We start from the raw sequence: 15,492 nt of genomic DNA, 5'->3' as shown, positions 1-15,492 counted from the left end.
TTAGGAACTGAATGGGCCATTTAACCCCTTGAGCATACTGTTATTTGATAAAGTCTTGGTTGATCTGACTGTAAACTCAAATCCGCATTGCTACATAACACTGAAAGTATGTTTGATCCCCTTCCTAATCAAGAATCTATACTTCTGCCTTAAAAATATTCAAGCTCTCTGATCACTGTGTTTTGTAGGAAGAGAGTTGCAAAGACAGTCAATTTGCTGAGAAAATTATTTTTTCCTTATCAATGTCTTAAGCAGGTGATGCCTTATTTTTAAACAATCACCCCAAGCAAGCTCACAGTTGGCATGGTGCCATACAATTTCATGGGGTCTGGAGTAAATCGGCGAAGAATCCCAGGGCAACATCTTCTGACTGTTGAATCACTACGCTGTTACCTCTGTTGGTCTGCACTGTCAGCGTCCTGGTGTTGGACGCTGCAAGGGGTGTTTAAAAATGTAATTTATTGAACATGACTGTCAAGCTGACATTTAACTTGTCTGTTGGGACTGTACTCCCAGGTTTGACATAAGCCCCTTGATGTTAGTAAGGAAGACACTGTCGGCTCAACAAGGCTACATGCACCATTTAATTTTCCAGTGCCCAGGTCTAATCTCATTTTATGTTTAGACTTCACAGTGGCTTGATACAACTGAGTGGATTGCTCAGCTATTTCAATGGCAGTAAAGATTCCACTGCCTTGTAGTCTGTCTGTAGTTACACTTGATCAAGTGTGTGGTGCTGGAAAAGCACAGCAGGTCAGGCAGCATCCGAGGAGCAGGAGAATCAATGTTTCGGGCATAAGCCCTTCGTCAGGACTGAGAAATGATGAATGCTTTCTCCCTGTAGTTACACTTAGGCCATTTCGGGTAAGAATGGCAAATTTTCTTCTGTCTTTTGTTCCTCTGTCACACCTATAATCAATATTCCCAGTTCACCTTAGCTAACTCTTTGCCTTCAAGTACTTCTTTTTTAAACAAATTAACACACTGGACTTAGATTCATACTTCTTAACCATGAAATGAATGAATGTGAAAATCTATCATCATGTAGCTGCCACCTAGAGACTCCTTTCCTGTGGGGTCGTTAACTAATCCTGTTTCATTGCACCTTACCAGGTCTCAGAGCCTGTTCCCTTGCATGGGAATGTACTGTTCGAAGAAACTGCCCAAAAATAGTGCATGAACTCATCTTTCAGGCTAATCTGTCCTATCCAATTTATATGAAGATTGAAGTAATCCATGATTATTGCATTAAAACTCGTTATACTGCCTATCTGCCCTTATTTATGAACATCTGTCCCATCATTCTCTGGTCAAACCATGACTGTCATAGAGTCAAACAGCACAGAAATAGACAGGTCTATGCCAAACTAAACTAGCCCCACCTGCCTGCTCCTGGCCCATAGCCCTCCAAACCTTTCCTATTCATGTAATTATCCAAATGTTTTTTAAATGTTGTAACCATACCCACCACTTCCACAGGAAGTTCATTCCAGTCGCCAACCACCCTCTGTGTAAAACATTTGCCCCTCATGTCTTTTTAAAATCTTTCTCCTCTCATCTTAAAAGTGCGCCCCCTCATCTAGAAATCCCCCACACTCGGGAAAAGACAACAACTATTAACTCTATCTATGCCCCTCATTATTTTACAAACTTCTATAAGGTCACCTCTCAATCTCCTACGCTCCAGTGAAAAAGACCCAGCCTTTCTTTATAACTCAATCTTCCATACACAGCAACATCCTGGTAAATCTCTTCTGAATCCTCTCCAGCTTAATAGTATCCTTGCTATAACTGGGAAACCAGAACTCATCACAGTATTCCAGAATGTCCTGTTTGCTTAATCAAGGTACTTCCTAGATCTCTCAGCTTAGACACTTAAGAAAAATGGAGCAAATGGTATGAATCTTACCTGTGACCTAGCAGTTAAAGCCAATGAGTGATATGCACCAGCCACCACCTGGACCACTTCTTTATTGCTCAGGCTCTTGATGCACAGGGGTTGAAGTCTAGAGACAGGACAAGAATTTTGTTATTGCATGAGAGTAAGCACTGCTCACTGCTGTAACTGATAACCAAATCCATCAGCAAACATCGTGCTCAGTATTCACAATGGTGCTATGAAGAACGAATGACTTTTTAAAAAATTCACTCATGGAATGTGTGCATCACTGGCTGGCCAGCATTCATTGTCTGCCCAAACTGTCCCTGAGAAGGTGGTGGCGAGCCACCCTCTGAAACTGCTGCAGTCCACGTGCTGTAAGTTAACCTACTATGCCATGAGGGAGAGAATCCAGGAATCTGGCCCAGCAAAGGAACAGCGATATATTTTCAAGTCAGGGTGGTGAGTGGCTTGGAAGGGAACTTGCACCTGGTGATGTTCCCAGGTGTCGGCTGCCATTGTCCTCTGGAAGGAAGTAGTCATAGATTTGGAAGGTGTTGTCTAAGGATCTTTAATGAATTCCTGCAGTGTATATTGTAGGTTCTACAACTGAGTGTTGATGGTGGAGGGGGTGGATGCTTGCAGATGAGGTGCCAATTAAATGGGCTGCATTTCCTGGATGGTGTCAAGCTTTTTTGGGTTTTGTCGGAGCTGCACCCGACTTTTGTAGGTGGTTGACACACTTTGGGGAGTCAGGAGGTGTGTAATTCGCTGCAGTATTCTTAACCTCTGACCCGTTCTTGTGTTTATGTAGCAAATCCAGCTGAGTTCCTGATCAATGGTCACCTCCAGGATATTGTTAGCGGGGGAATTAGTAATGGTAACACCACTGAATGTCAAGGGGCGGTGGTTCGATTGTCTCTTGTTGGAGATGGTCATTTCCTGCCATTTGTGTGGTGCGAATTTTTACTTGCCACTTGTCAACCCAAGCCTGGATATTGTCCAGAACTTGTTGCATTTGAACATGGACTGCTTCAGTGTCTGAAGAGTCGTGAATAGTGCAATCATCGATAAACATCCCCACATCTGTGTTTGTGATGGAGGCAAGGTCTGCTCAATGAAGTGCCAGGCCAGATGGTCCCATTGCTGGTCAGATTGACTCAGATGCGGTTGTTGTTTGAGATTTTACAAGTGGTTGGTATTGTTATACATTAGAAAGTGCAGGGTTTTAAAATAAAATTACAATAGCAACTTATAGTTGTTTTTAATCAAGGTGGTTCACTAGAGAATAATCAAAAAAAATGTTTAATTCATGCCATTTTAGGCTGGAGAGGTAGGTTTCAAGGGGCATTGAAAGGATGTAATGAGGCAGAGAGGTTTTGTGAGGAAAGTTGAGAACTCTGGCCGAGGCTGCTGAATGCAGAGTCACCCATAGTGAACTATTAGAATCAGGCTGCTGAGCAGTGATAGGTAACCTCCTGGGAGTGAGGTCAGGAGCACATTGAGCAAATAAATGAACGAAGCCCATTTGTCTATACCTTCTCTTAGGAGAAAGTGAGGACTGCAGATGCTGGAGATCAGAGTCAACAGTGTGGTGCTGGAAAAGCACAGCAGGTCAGGCAGCATCCGAGGAACAGGAAAATCGACATTTCGGGCAAGAGCCCCTCATCAGGAATGAGGCTTGTGAGCCAAGGGGGTGGAGAGATAAATGGGAGGGGGCAGTGCTGGGAGGAAGGTAGCTCAGAGTGCAATAGGTAGACGGAGGTGCCCATGGCTACCCATTTCAGCTGGAAGAAGTGGGAGAATTCAAAGGTGGAATTACTGAGATGGAGGATCAGTTCAGCCAAACGAATGAGAGTGTCAGTGGAGGGCTACTGGTGGGGACGCCAGGAGAGGAAGAAAGAGAGGCCTTGGAGGCCCTCGTCATTGCAGATGGAGGTGTACAGGGACTGGATATCCATGGTGAAGATGAGGCGTTGGGGACCCGGGAAACGAAAGAATTGGAGGAGTTGGAGGGTGTGGGTGGTGTCTCAAACGTATGTGTCCCTAACCGGTGGGAAAGTACAGTATCGAGGTATGTGGAGATGAATTCTATGGGGCATGAGCAGGCTGACATGATGGGTCAGCTGGGGTAGTCAGGCTTGTGGATCTTGGGTAGGAGGTAAAACCAGGAGGTGCAGGTTCCTGGGCTGTGAGTTTGGAAGCTGTGGATGGGAGATCACTTGAGGTGATGAGGTTGTGTACGGTCTGGGAGATGATGGGTGCCAGATGGTGCCCGCCCACTTCCAAGGACCCCTTCTCCCACCTCCAACACACCCCATCCACCTGGACACCCCATGCCGGTCTGTTAACCACCCTCAAGGGATCTCTCATCCACAGCTTCCAACCTCATTGTTCGGGAACCCCACACCGCCCGGTTCTACCTCCTACCCAAGATTCACAAGCCTGACTACCCTGGTCGACCCATCATCTTGGCCTGCTCATGCCCCACCAAACTCATCTTCAGATATCTTGATACTGTCCTAACACCCCGGTCCAGGAACTTGCCACATTCATTCGGGGCACCACCCACGCCCTCCACCTCCTCCAAGACTTTAGTATCCCGGGCCCCCAACGTCTCATCTTCACCATGGATATCCAGTCCTTGTACACCTCCATCTACAATGACGAGGGCCTCCAAGGCCTCAGTTTCTTCCTCTCTTGGCGTCCCCACCAGCAGCCCTCCACTGACACTTTTGTTCGTCTGGCTGAATTGGTCTTCAATCTCAATAATTTCCCCTTTGAAACCTCCCACTTCCTCCAAATGAAAGGGGTCGCCATGGGCACCCGCATGGGCCCCAGCTATGCCTGTCTCTTTGTCGGTTACGTAGAACAGTCCATCTTCTTTACCGGCACCATTCCCCACCTATTTCTCCACTACATTGATGATTGTATCGATGCCACCTCGTGCTCCCACGAGGAGGGAGAACAGTTCACCAACTTCACCAACAAATTCCACCTTGAGTTCACTTGGACCATCTCAGCCATCTCCCTCCTTTTCCTGGACCTCTCCATCTCCATCAACAGTGACCAATGCAACACAGACATCTTCTACAAACCCAGCGACTCCCACAGCTATCCGGACTACACCTCCTCCCACTGTGCCTCCTGTAAAAATGCTATCCCTTATTCCCAATTCCTCTGCCTCCAGCGCATCTGATCCCAGGAGGACAAGTTCCACCACAGAACACACCAGATGGCCTCCTTCTTCAAAGACCGCAATTTCCCATCCCACGTGGTCGATGATACCCCCCAGCACATCTCATCCACTTCCTGCACCTCTGCCCTCAACCCCACGCTTCCAATCGCAACAAGGACAGAACCCCCCAGTCCTCGCCTTCCACCCCACCGACCTCTGCATACATCGCATCATCCTCCACCATTTCCGCCACCTATAAACGGACCCCACCACTAGAGATATATTTCCCTCCCCTCCCCTATCTGCTTTCCATAGAGACCATTCCCTCTGCGACACTCTTGTCAGGCCCACGCTCCCCACAAACCCACCCTCCCGTCCCCAGCACCTTCCCCTGCCACCGCAGGAATTGCAAAACCTGTGCCCACACCTCCCCCCTCACCTCTGTCCAAGGCCCCAAATGAGCCTTCCACATCCATCAGAGTTTCACCTGCACTTCCACACGCCATCCATTGCTCCCGATGTGGTCTCCTCTACGTTGGGGAGACAGGATGCCTATTTGCACAGCACTTCAGAGAACATCTCCGGGACACCCGCACCAACCAACCCCACCGCCCCATGGCCGAACACTTCAACTCCCTCTCCCACTCTACCAAGGACATGCATGCAGATCCTGGGCTTCCTCCATCCCCACACCCTCACCACCCGACACCTGGAGGAAGAACGCAGCATCTTCCGGCTTGGGACCCTCCAACCCCACGGCATCAATGTGGATTTCACCAGTTTCCTCACTTCCCCTCCCCTCACCTTATCCCAGTTCCAACTCGGCACCACCCTCATGAACTGTCCTACCTGTCCATCTTCCTTCCCACCTATCTGCTCCACCTTCTTCTCCGACCTATCACCATTACCTCTGCCTCCATCTACCTATCGCACTCTGAGCTACCTTCCTCCCAGCCCCAACCCCCCCCTCCCATTTATCTCTCCACCCCATTGGCTCACAAGCCTCATTCCTGATGAAGGGCTCTTGCCTGAAATGTCGATTCTCTTGCTTCTCAGATGCTGACTGACCTGCTGTGCTTTTCCAGCACCCCACTCTCGACCTTGGTCATGCGAAATTGCCTACAGTGTTCAGGGATGGGCAGGTTAGGTGCATTAGTCAGGTGTAAATATAAGGTAGGAGAATGAGTCTGAGTGGGTTATTCTTCTGAGGGTGAGGCCAAAGGGTCTGTTACCACAATGTAGAGATTCTATGATTCTATGTACTGTACTATACTATTCTATGTTCTATGCAATCTCATAGAATTGACAAAGGAGTTAAGAGGTAGACATAAGGCAGACATAATTAACACACTTGGCAGAGTGTCTGGGATTGCGGAAATAAGAAGAATAAGGTAAACCAAGTGGTGAATCACTTGAGTTCACAAGAATCAAATTTACAGTTAAACCAGCTTAAATGAAAAAGGAAATTTAAAAAGCATGAAAGGCATTTGGAACTTGAACAAAAGAAAGAATAGAGACAGTAGAAGAGGTAATTTAAGAGCCTGGAACTGGAGTTCAGGGGAGAGAAAGGAATAAAGTGAAGGAGTTGTAGTGACCGTATCTTTTTTGAAAGCTACAGTTATAAAAAGAGGATGCAGAGGAAGGTTCTGATGAGCAAAGCCTAGTCATAACCTGAAGTCCAGTAGGAAATGTGTGAATTCCTATAGATCCTGTTAAAATTTGAGGAAAAGGATGTGCAGACATCCTTTATGTTATTTGAAAAAGTAACAAAATAAATGGAGCGACTGAAGGAAAACTGGAAACTGTCCATGAGTCAGCTGGGCGGATACAGTATTTGAGAGTTGTGCATCACTGTCAGAAACTGTTTTGATGGATTACAATACAATAAAAAGAAAGGCTATTCTGGGTGCATATGAGTTAGTTCCTCAAACACAAATGCAAAAGTTTTTGAAACTTTAGGGAACAGCTGGGGTATAGTCCGACAGATCCTAGTCATCCTATGCTTTGGGATTTACATATTAATCAATCGAAACTTGCATCCCCATTCTAAATGGTTAAAGACTTAACAGCCATCTAGATTTGTCTGACACATCACATCAGTTGTATGACACTTTGATCTTTTACTTATAAATTCTGTGCCCTATGTATCCTGTTCCAATAGCTACCTGATAAAGGCGAAGTGCTCTGAAAGCTTGTACTTTCAAATAAACATGTTGGACTACAACCTGGTGTGGTGTCATCTTTAACTTCGTTCACCAAAGAAGCACAATGAACGTCAGCAGAGTATTTAAATGTAGACTGCCTCACTGCTGAGGCTGATCCTCTCCTTACTGAATATCTATATGGCATTTTCTGACAGCACAACCTGCAAAGTAATCAGCAGCCTTGGTAAATGTCGGCCATAGTCCATTAGTTTCAGACAGGGGTCTGAGGCCAGCCCCTTTTAGATCCAAACTGCAGACAGTTGAACCCCGGAATATACAAATTAGGAACAGAATGCCATTCAGCCCCTTGAATTTGTTCTGCTGTCCAAAGCAATTGTGGCTAATCAGATTGTAGTCTTGACTCAACATTCCTGCTTATGTAACATTTTGGCTCCCTTGCTCGTCAAGAATCTATCTACCTCCGCTGTAAAAATATTTAGTGATTCTGCCTTCGCACACTCTGGAGAAGGGTTCCAAAGACTTGACTTTCCTGAGAGAAAATGAGACTAATCTCCATCTTCAATGGAAGACCCCTTAGCTTAAAACAGAGTCCCCTCGTCCTCTCCCACAAGTGAAATGCCCTTTGAGCATCCACCCTGTCAAATCCCCTCAGGATCTTTTGTATATCTCAGTAAGGCTTTCATTCAGAACTTTAATGGAAACAGGCCTCGCATTTATAACCTTTCCTCCCAACGCTCCCATTCCAGATCAGTCCAATAATCCTTCTCTGAATAGTTTCTAATGCCTTTAAATAAGATCAAAACTGCACTGCTAGTGAGAACAGGAGGAGACCATTCAGCCCTCTAAGCCTATTCAATCACACAGTTACATGTTTCTGATCTGCATCTGTATCTGCCTTGGTTCCAAAACCCTTGAAACCCTTCCCAACAAAAACACCCATCTCTTTTTTTTTCAAACAGTTTCAATTGACCAGTCTCAACTGTTTTCTGAGAGTTCCAGACTTATACTTGATTTGTGAGAATTGTGTCCAAACATCATCCTGAAATGGCCTAGCCTTAATTTTAAGATTAGTACCCTTACTGTGGTCTCTCCCACCACAGGACATAGTTGTCTCAATTGTTTAAGATATCGTATTCCATAATGAATATGTTCTCAGAGGTATAACTTGGGAATCAGATGTTCCTAATTATCGTACAATTAACTCTCAACGTAGATGTAACTCATATAGACCCAGGGTAATTATAGCTCAAAGTGCTAATTGAATAAGGTCAGCATTTGAATGGAGAAAACGCAATGAGTTTTTGATTGAGCCTGGTGAGCTGCAGCTTAATCAGTAAAAGATTTAAGTTGTTCTTATTTCTTATTTGAAAAGATGTTTTTACCTTCTTTGATTTAAGGGAAATTAATGGTGGAATCATTAAGTCAGGAGTAGTAGTTCATTAATTCCGTTAGAGATAGGAATTATTCACGTGGATCCCAAAATTAAATCAAAAGGTATGGTTGTTTAAAAAGCAACATGGTTATCTGGCATTTCTAATTGGCACATCATGTCACAATGCTAGGGAGATAAGTTGTGGAGCTTAGGGAGGTTCTTAGATTTCACTTGTTGGTTTTGATTTGCAGAAGTTGGCAGTCATTCATTCAGTTTTTGCACAAACTGGTGTTAGGCAAATAAAGACAAGGAGATAAATGTGTGGCTCTAAACTTGGTGTGGGTGAATAATTTTCAGATCATGAGCACTGATACCACTACTGGGGTAGAAGGGAGCTGTTCCAGTGTGACGGGCTACACTTAAACCATCTTGGGACAGTGTCCTGGCAAATCGGACAACAAGGCTTGTACAAAGGCCTGTAAACTAAATAGCATGTACAAAACATACAAAAAAAAGCAGCCAATAAGATCAAAGGAGGGAAAAATTGCAAGAGGTAAAATCGATGGTTCTTTGCTTGAGTACACTCAGTATTCAGAATAAAATAAATGAGTTAACAGTACAAATATAGATCAATGAAAATGGTCATATAGGTATTATAAGACATGTTTACAAAAATGATAACTAAATATTCAAGGGTCTGTGATTGTTCAAAAAGACAGTTAAGTACCTTTTTTAGTACTAGATGGTGGAGATCAGAAATAACAGAGGGAAGAACACACAGGAATGGGGAGAAGATTTTAAAAATGGAACATTAAAAATGTTATTTAAGTGAAGAATGCCACAGCATTGAGGGATTTGGGGTTCCTTGTGCATGAATCACAAAAAGCTAGCATACAAATTCAGTTAATAAGGAAGGCAAATCAATGATGACCTATATTTCAAAGAAAATGGAGCATAAAAATAGGGAACACTACATTCAACCAGACTTTACAAAACCAAAACAAAAATGCATATTGTTGGTGGTGATTGTGAGTTTGAGCAGCACTTCAACAATCCTGAGTGTAATATTTATGACACTAAAATCAAAATTAAGACAGTCAAGCTTTTAATGGGCACATTTATGCTGGCTCAAACTGATATTCATATGCCAGGACAAGTTTTCTGCAAACAAATAGAATAAGTCCAAACCTTATCTTTTCTGAATCGCCCAGGAGCTGGGGGAAACCTATAGTTTTCCTGTTGCTTTCTCTGTGGTAATACCTTGACAAATTTTAGTCGGTTTGCCAACCAATTCGTCTCCTTCGTTTTTTTAAACTGTCATATCGTTGTTTGTAATCTTTTCAAATTGGACATTTTTGGAGTTTGTTCTGAGTGCAAGAATGAAAAGCTTCAACTACATGTCTTCCTTCAGCAATATTCGTGAACGATCTTGGGTTTAAAGTCAATGACGTTATTTCCCAACACTAAACAAATGTGCCACAATTTTCCCCAATCATTTAATTTCTTGATGGCCATTGTACTTTTGTAACTTACTGCCCAACCTGAAGCATTTATTGTACCACCTAATTCAGTGCCATCATCACACTCAGGATTATATGGCACTTAGTCACCTTTGATTGAACTGAGGTGGTTTGAAATACAACTTTGTTTTGAAGACATCATAAGGCAGGAAGCAAAATAATATTATTTCAAGGATACTGTTTATCTATCGGTGATTGAACTCCTGTTACCTGGGAAGGACATCTCCATGACCCAGTTGACCCTCTTTGCCTCGTCCCCAGCTCCATAACTCCGTCTGTAAGGAAGGAAGGTGTGCAGCTACCTCACTCCCAGGCGTTGGGGTCAGGCTCACTGATCGAATTCTTGCACGTCCTGCTCTTCTGAGAAGTCTTGGGGAAACTGAAAGAAAAAGACACAATCACTTGTAGATGTCAGGTGACGACGGGAGCTCTTGCTGCCCTGACACTATCCTATCACAGACAATTGCAATTTTAAGCCAAATATTATTTAGTTTCTGTTTGAAAGATACTTCTATTCTTCTTATCAAAGTAAATAACCTCACACTTTTCCACATGGTATTCCATCTGTTACTTCTTTGCCCACTTTCCTAGCCTGTCAAAGCCCTTCTGCAGCTTCCTGCCACCTCGATACTACCTGTCCCTCCATCTATCTTTGTCATCTGCAAACTTTGCAACAATACCCTCAGTTCCTTCGATTAGATCATTAACGTATAACGTGCATAGTTGTGGTCCCAAGTGGGGCCTGTGCAGAACTCCACTAGTCACAGACTTCAGGCCTGAAAAAGATCCCTTCATCCCCACTCTCATCCATCTGCCAGTACCTTGCACCTAACATCATAGGCTCTTAATTTAGTTAGCAGCCTTCTGTATGGCATCTTGTCAAAAGCCTCTGGAAATCCAAAGAAATCACGTCCATGACTCTCCTTTGTCTAACTTTCTTGTTACTTCCTTAAAGAATTAGACTTAATACATTGTCCAATATCTGTAAATATCTTCATCACTCATTCACGGATCCTTGAATCTGCTTAATATTCTCCAGTAAATATTTTTCTTTAAACCATATTTAAGACAATGATTTGTAAACCATGTAAAACTTTACTATTCTAAGTATCACAAGCAAGGCACCTTCTTGCACTTTCTAACAAATTGAATTTCAAAACACAAAAAACAAAAAAGTCTCAGTGGTACCAGCCTGCTGCCTTAACATTGGCAAAAAATCAGATTTGAATAGAACAGTCCTTTGATTACATGTTGGAACACAGAACATTAAAAATACATAATCTGTGTCAGGCATTCACATGATTTAAAATTCATATGTATCTTCACCAATACTGCTGCTTATCAAACATATTTAAATCTACAGGATAATGATCAGGAAATTTAATCCAGAGAAATGTTAAGTGAAGCATTAGAGGAGGATAAAACTGCAGAGAACTGTATATTAATTAGTAAAAATATAAAAGCATTGGTCTCACAGAAACATGGTTTCAGACATTGAGAGAGGAAATAGATAACACTGTAAAAATCCTAATTTTCCAGGCTGGAGTGAAAATTTTGATGTATTCACAGAGCACTTACCTCTAAATTGAAATATTTTTGTTAGGCATTATTGTTTTTATGAAGGTTCAAGCTTTTTTATTTTATATAACTAAGGGCGTAGAGCACAGAAATGATCGGATGTTAAGCCCATTACAATTAAGTGGCTCTGTCACAGTCAGAATAATCTTGGTTAGAGACAAAAAAACTGCAGATGCTGGAATCCAAAGTAGACAGGCAAGTGTTAGATTTTGGACACATTATTAATATTCTTGGTTTAGTCCTGCGGTATGGGATAAGATACAGATAAAGCACCCTCTAAGCTCCCCATCAAGCTGATTCAGGAAGACAGAGACTGATGGCATGGTCTCACACAATAGATAAACATTAATGCAGTGAAGTGTGAGGTGACACATTTTGCAAATAGGAATGTGGTAACATAAATCAATAGCATAATTTTTAAAAGGGAATTGGAAGGGTTTAGCAGCAGTTACTGGGTGGACCCAGTTACAGAACTTTAAATGCAAGACACCGGGTCCCCAACAGCCATTGTCAGTTAGCAAGGACAATGAATATGGCTGATATGACTTCAGTCATTACAGAACCGATAGGTGGCTGTTATGTCTGCTCCATTTCTTTGCAAGAACAATTTGGCTAGTCCCATAGCCCTGTGAATTCTTCGTAGCCCTGCAAATTCTTCTCCCATTGGTACTAAATTGAATCCAAGCAAGCATGCCAGATGGGTTCAGGTTAGTGAAAAGTGGAACGCAGAGCTGAAGGGGCCTAATTTTAATAAAGAATTGCACCAACCACAGTACAGCAGTTCCTCTGTACTGCATTGAAATGTCAGCCTAGTGGCTCTGACATCCATCATTATGAAGTGCTTCGAGGGGTTATTAATGGCACACATTGACTCCAGCCTCCCAGATGGCCTTGATCTGCTACAATTCACCTATCGTCACAGTAGGTTAGCAACAGATGCCAGCTCCCTGGCCCTATACCTGTCTCTGGAACATCTGGATAACAAGGTTATCCACATAAGATTCCTAACAAAACAGACCTCCAAGCTCGGAGACCTAGGACTCTGCTCCCCACCCTCTGCAAGTGACTTCCTGACCTGCAGACTGCAATCAGTAAAGATTGACAACAACACCTCCTCCACAATAATCCTCAACATTAATTCCCCCTCAAGGCCGTGTAATCAGCCCTTACTATGCTTCTCTCATACTTATGGCTGTGTGGCCAAATTCAGCGTTAACTCTTTTGACAAATTTGCTGATAACATCACCATAGTGGGTCAGATCTCACATAATGCACAGAGTACAGTAAAGAAATACTCAGCTTGGTGGCATGGTGTAAAGACAACAATTTCTCTCTCAATGTCAGCAAAACAAAGGAGCTGGTCATTGACTTCAGGAAGCAGGGTGGAGGACACACCATGTCTATATCAACGGTGCTGAGGTGGAGGTGGCCAACAGCTTCAAGTTCCTAGGAGTAAACATCACTAACGAACAATCCTAGTCCATCCACATTGACGCTACAGTCAAGAAAGCACACCAACACCTCTACTTCCTCAGAAGGCTAAGGAAATTCGACATGTCCATAATGACTTTTACCAATTTTTATTGATGCACCATTGAAAACATCCTGTCTGGATGCTCTGCCCAGGACTGCCAGAAACTAGGGATTTGTTGACGCAGTCCAGTCTTCCTTCTGTTGACTCCATCTACATCTCTTGCTGCTCAGGAAAGCAGCCAACATAATCAAAGACCCCTCCCACCCCATTTAACATTCCACCCTCTTTCCTCAGGCAGGAGATCCAAAAGTTTGAATACATGTACCAACAGATCTTCATGTACAAACACCATCTTCCCTGCTGTTATCAGGCTTATAGACAGGTCTTTCACTTTTGCAGTTGATCTTTCTCTGCGTCTTCTGTAACACTATACTCTGCATTCTGTTCTATTACTTATGTAAGCTGTGATTTGTCTGGTTCGCATGCAAACAATACTTTTCACTGCATCTCAGTTTATGTGACAAGAACAAATCAAATCAAATGATTAAATTTCATATCAAAAGTCCCTCATTTTACTCTCCCTGGCATGTGTTAGGGAGATTTGTGTTTTTATTCCTTTCCAAGAATTTAAGTCCATGAAAATTACAGTATACGTGTTGTTCCTTCAATCCTACATCCACAATCTGCCCTGTACCAAAACCAATGGTGGAACCTCAGGCAGACTGATCTTATCCTGGAGGTATTTGACAGTTAGATTCCTATAGTTGGAAGCAGCCCATTGAGTTCACTCTGACCCTCTGAAGAGCATCCCATCCAGACCCACCCTTTAACCTTGCATTTCCCATGGCCAATCCACCTAACCTGCACATTTTTGGACTGTGGGAGGAAACCAGAGCATTTGGAGGAAACCCACACAGACATGGGGAGAATGTGCAACCTCCACTGACAGTCGCCAAAGTTCACTGGTGCTCTGAGGCAGCATTGCTAACCACTGAGCCACCGTACCACCCATGTTCTACACATGGAGATATTTATTAAAATTTAATGAGTAAGAAATTAGCAAGTGGATAGAAATAAAGTGTATTTTACTAATTTGAGGAAATCCTGTCTAATGGGGTAGCCGTAATGAGTGGCATTCTCTCTGATACTTACACCATCATTAATATAGGATTCAGAAATAGTGCAAACTAGTCAAATTAAGAGGGCTATTTTTAAAATCACAATGAATCAGACAAAAGGAGAGTGGGTAATCAAATTAGATGCAAAGAAATTGTAAAATTCTGTACAAATGCGGAAAAAAGGTGACACTTAGAAAACAAGTTAAAAGAGAACAAGTAGTCTTTGTAGATGTCGACAAATCTATTCAATGCTGAGCGTCAAACAACAAACGAACCAAAATGTTAAGCTATATTACCAATCAGAAAATATCCTGATCAAAGTGCACAATGCTGAGATCAAACCACAACTTGAGTACTAAATCCACTTCTGGATAACCATGAAACACTGTCAAAGCTTGGAGTCAGTATAGAGAAGGGGCACAAAGTAGAATCTGACTGCAGAGGCAACTCAGCTATATTGAAAAAGACTGGAGTAACCATGAATCTCTATACTAGAGAAAAGGTGGTGTGGAAGTGGTCTAACAATAATCTCAAGGCAGCTCAGGAATGAAAAAGGTAAATCTGGAAAGAAAAATCTTTAAATAGAGTGTGCAGCACAATTGAGGTCAATATTTAAAACAATAAAGGAAAAACTTACTTCTAACATCAGTTTGTTTTTTGCATGAAGACTGGTCAACTCAAGGGTCCAGTAAAGATAAATTACTACAGATGTTGGAAGTCTGAAACAAACACCAGAGATTACCAGAGAAACTCAGTAGCAGGTCTGGTTTTATCTGTGCAGAGAGAAACAGAGATAATGTTTCAAATCCAGAATCATTCTTTAGAAGTGGTTTGCTCTTCAGAAGAAGAGTGCTACTGGTCTCGGTTTCGCTCTATACAAATGTTGCTAGACCTGCTGAGTTTCTCCAGGATTCATTCTGTTTGTTTCAGGAGTCAGACATCCAGACAGCCCAGTGGAGGCAAAAACCTGAACGGATTTCTAAATTAATTTAATGGGGTATCATTGGAAGCGGAGGACACCCAACCCCATATACTTTCTTGGATCAGACTGTACATTTGAATGAAGGAAAAGCCCTTCAGTGATTACGTACGACATTACATCTAGAACTCAGATCAGAGCACAGAAGCACAAGGAAGAATGCATACTTTAAGCTCTGAGGGTTATGATTGGGGTGCAATATAATCAGGTAATTGTGAGCGAAGTAATA

General features: G+C 42.8%; 1 protein-coding gene across 8 annotated transcripts in view; it reads right to left on the bottom strand.

The window, feature by feature from the left end:
• als2b (alsin Rho guanine nucleotide exchange factor ALS2 b) overlaps positions 1-15,492 on the bottom strand; it is a 150,771-nt gene that overhangs the window by 88,019 nt on the left and 47,260 nt on the right. For all 8 annotated transcript variants that reach the window (XM_087988788.1, XM_087988787.1, XM_087988790.1 and 5 more), the window contains 2 exons: positions 10,325-10,493; positions 1,910-2,006 (listed from right to left, as the gene is read on the bottom strand). In XM_087988788.1, the coding sequence (XP_087844914.1) occupies positions 1,910-2,006; positions 10,325-10,493 (266 nt within the window). The remainder of the gene's footprint in view (positions 1-1,909; positions 2,007-10,324; positions 10,494-15,492) is intronic.

Source organism: Chiloscyllium plagiosum, unplaced genomic scaffold, assembly GCF_037043375.1.
Source record: "Chiloscyllium plagiosum isolate Xiang-an unplaced genomic scaffold, Cpla_swu_hap1 HiC_scaffold_7, whole genome shotgun sequence".
Lineage (NCBI taxonomy): Eukaryota > Metazoa > Chordata > Chondrichthyes > Orectolobiformes > Hemiscylliidae > Chiloscyllium > Chiloscyllium plagiosum.
This window is presented reverse-complemented; position numbering and strand designations above follow the sequence as displayed.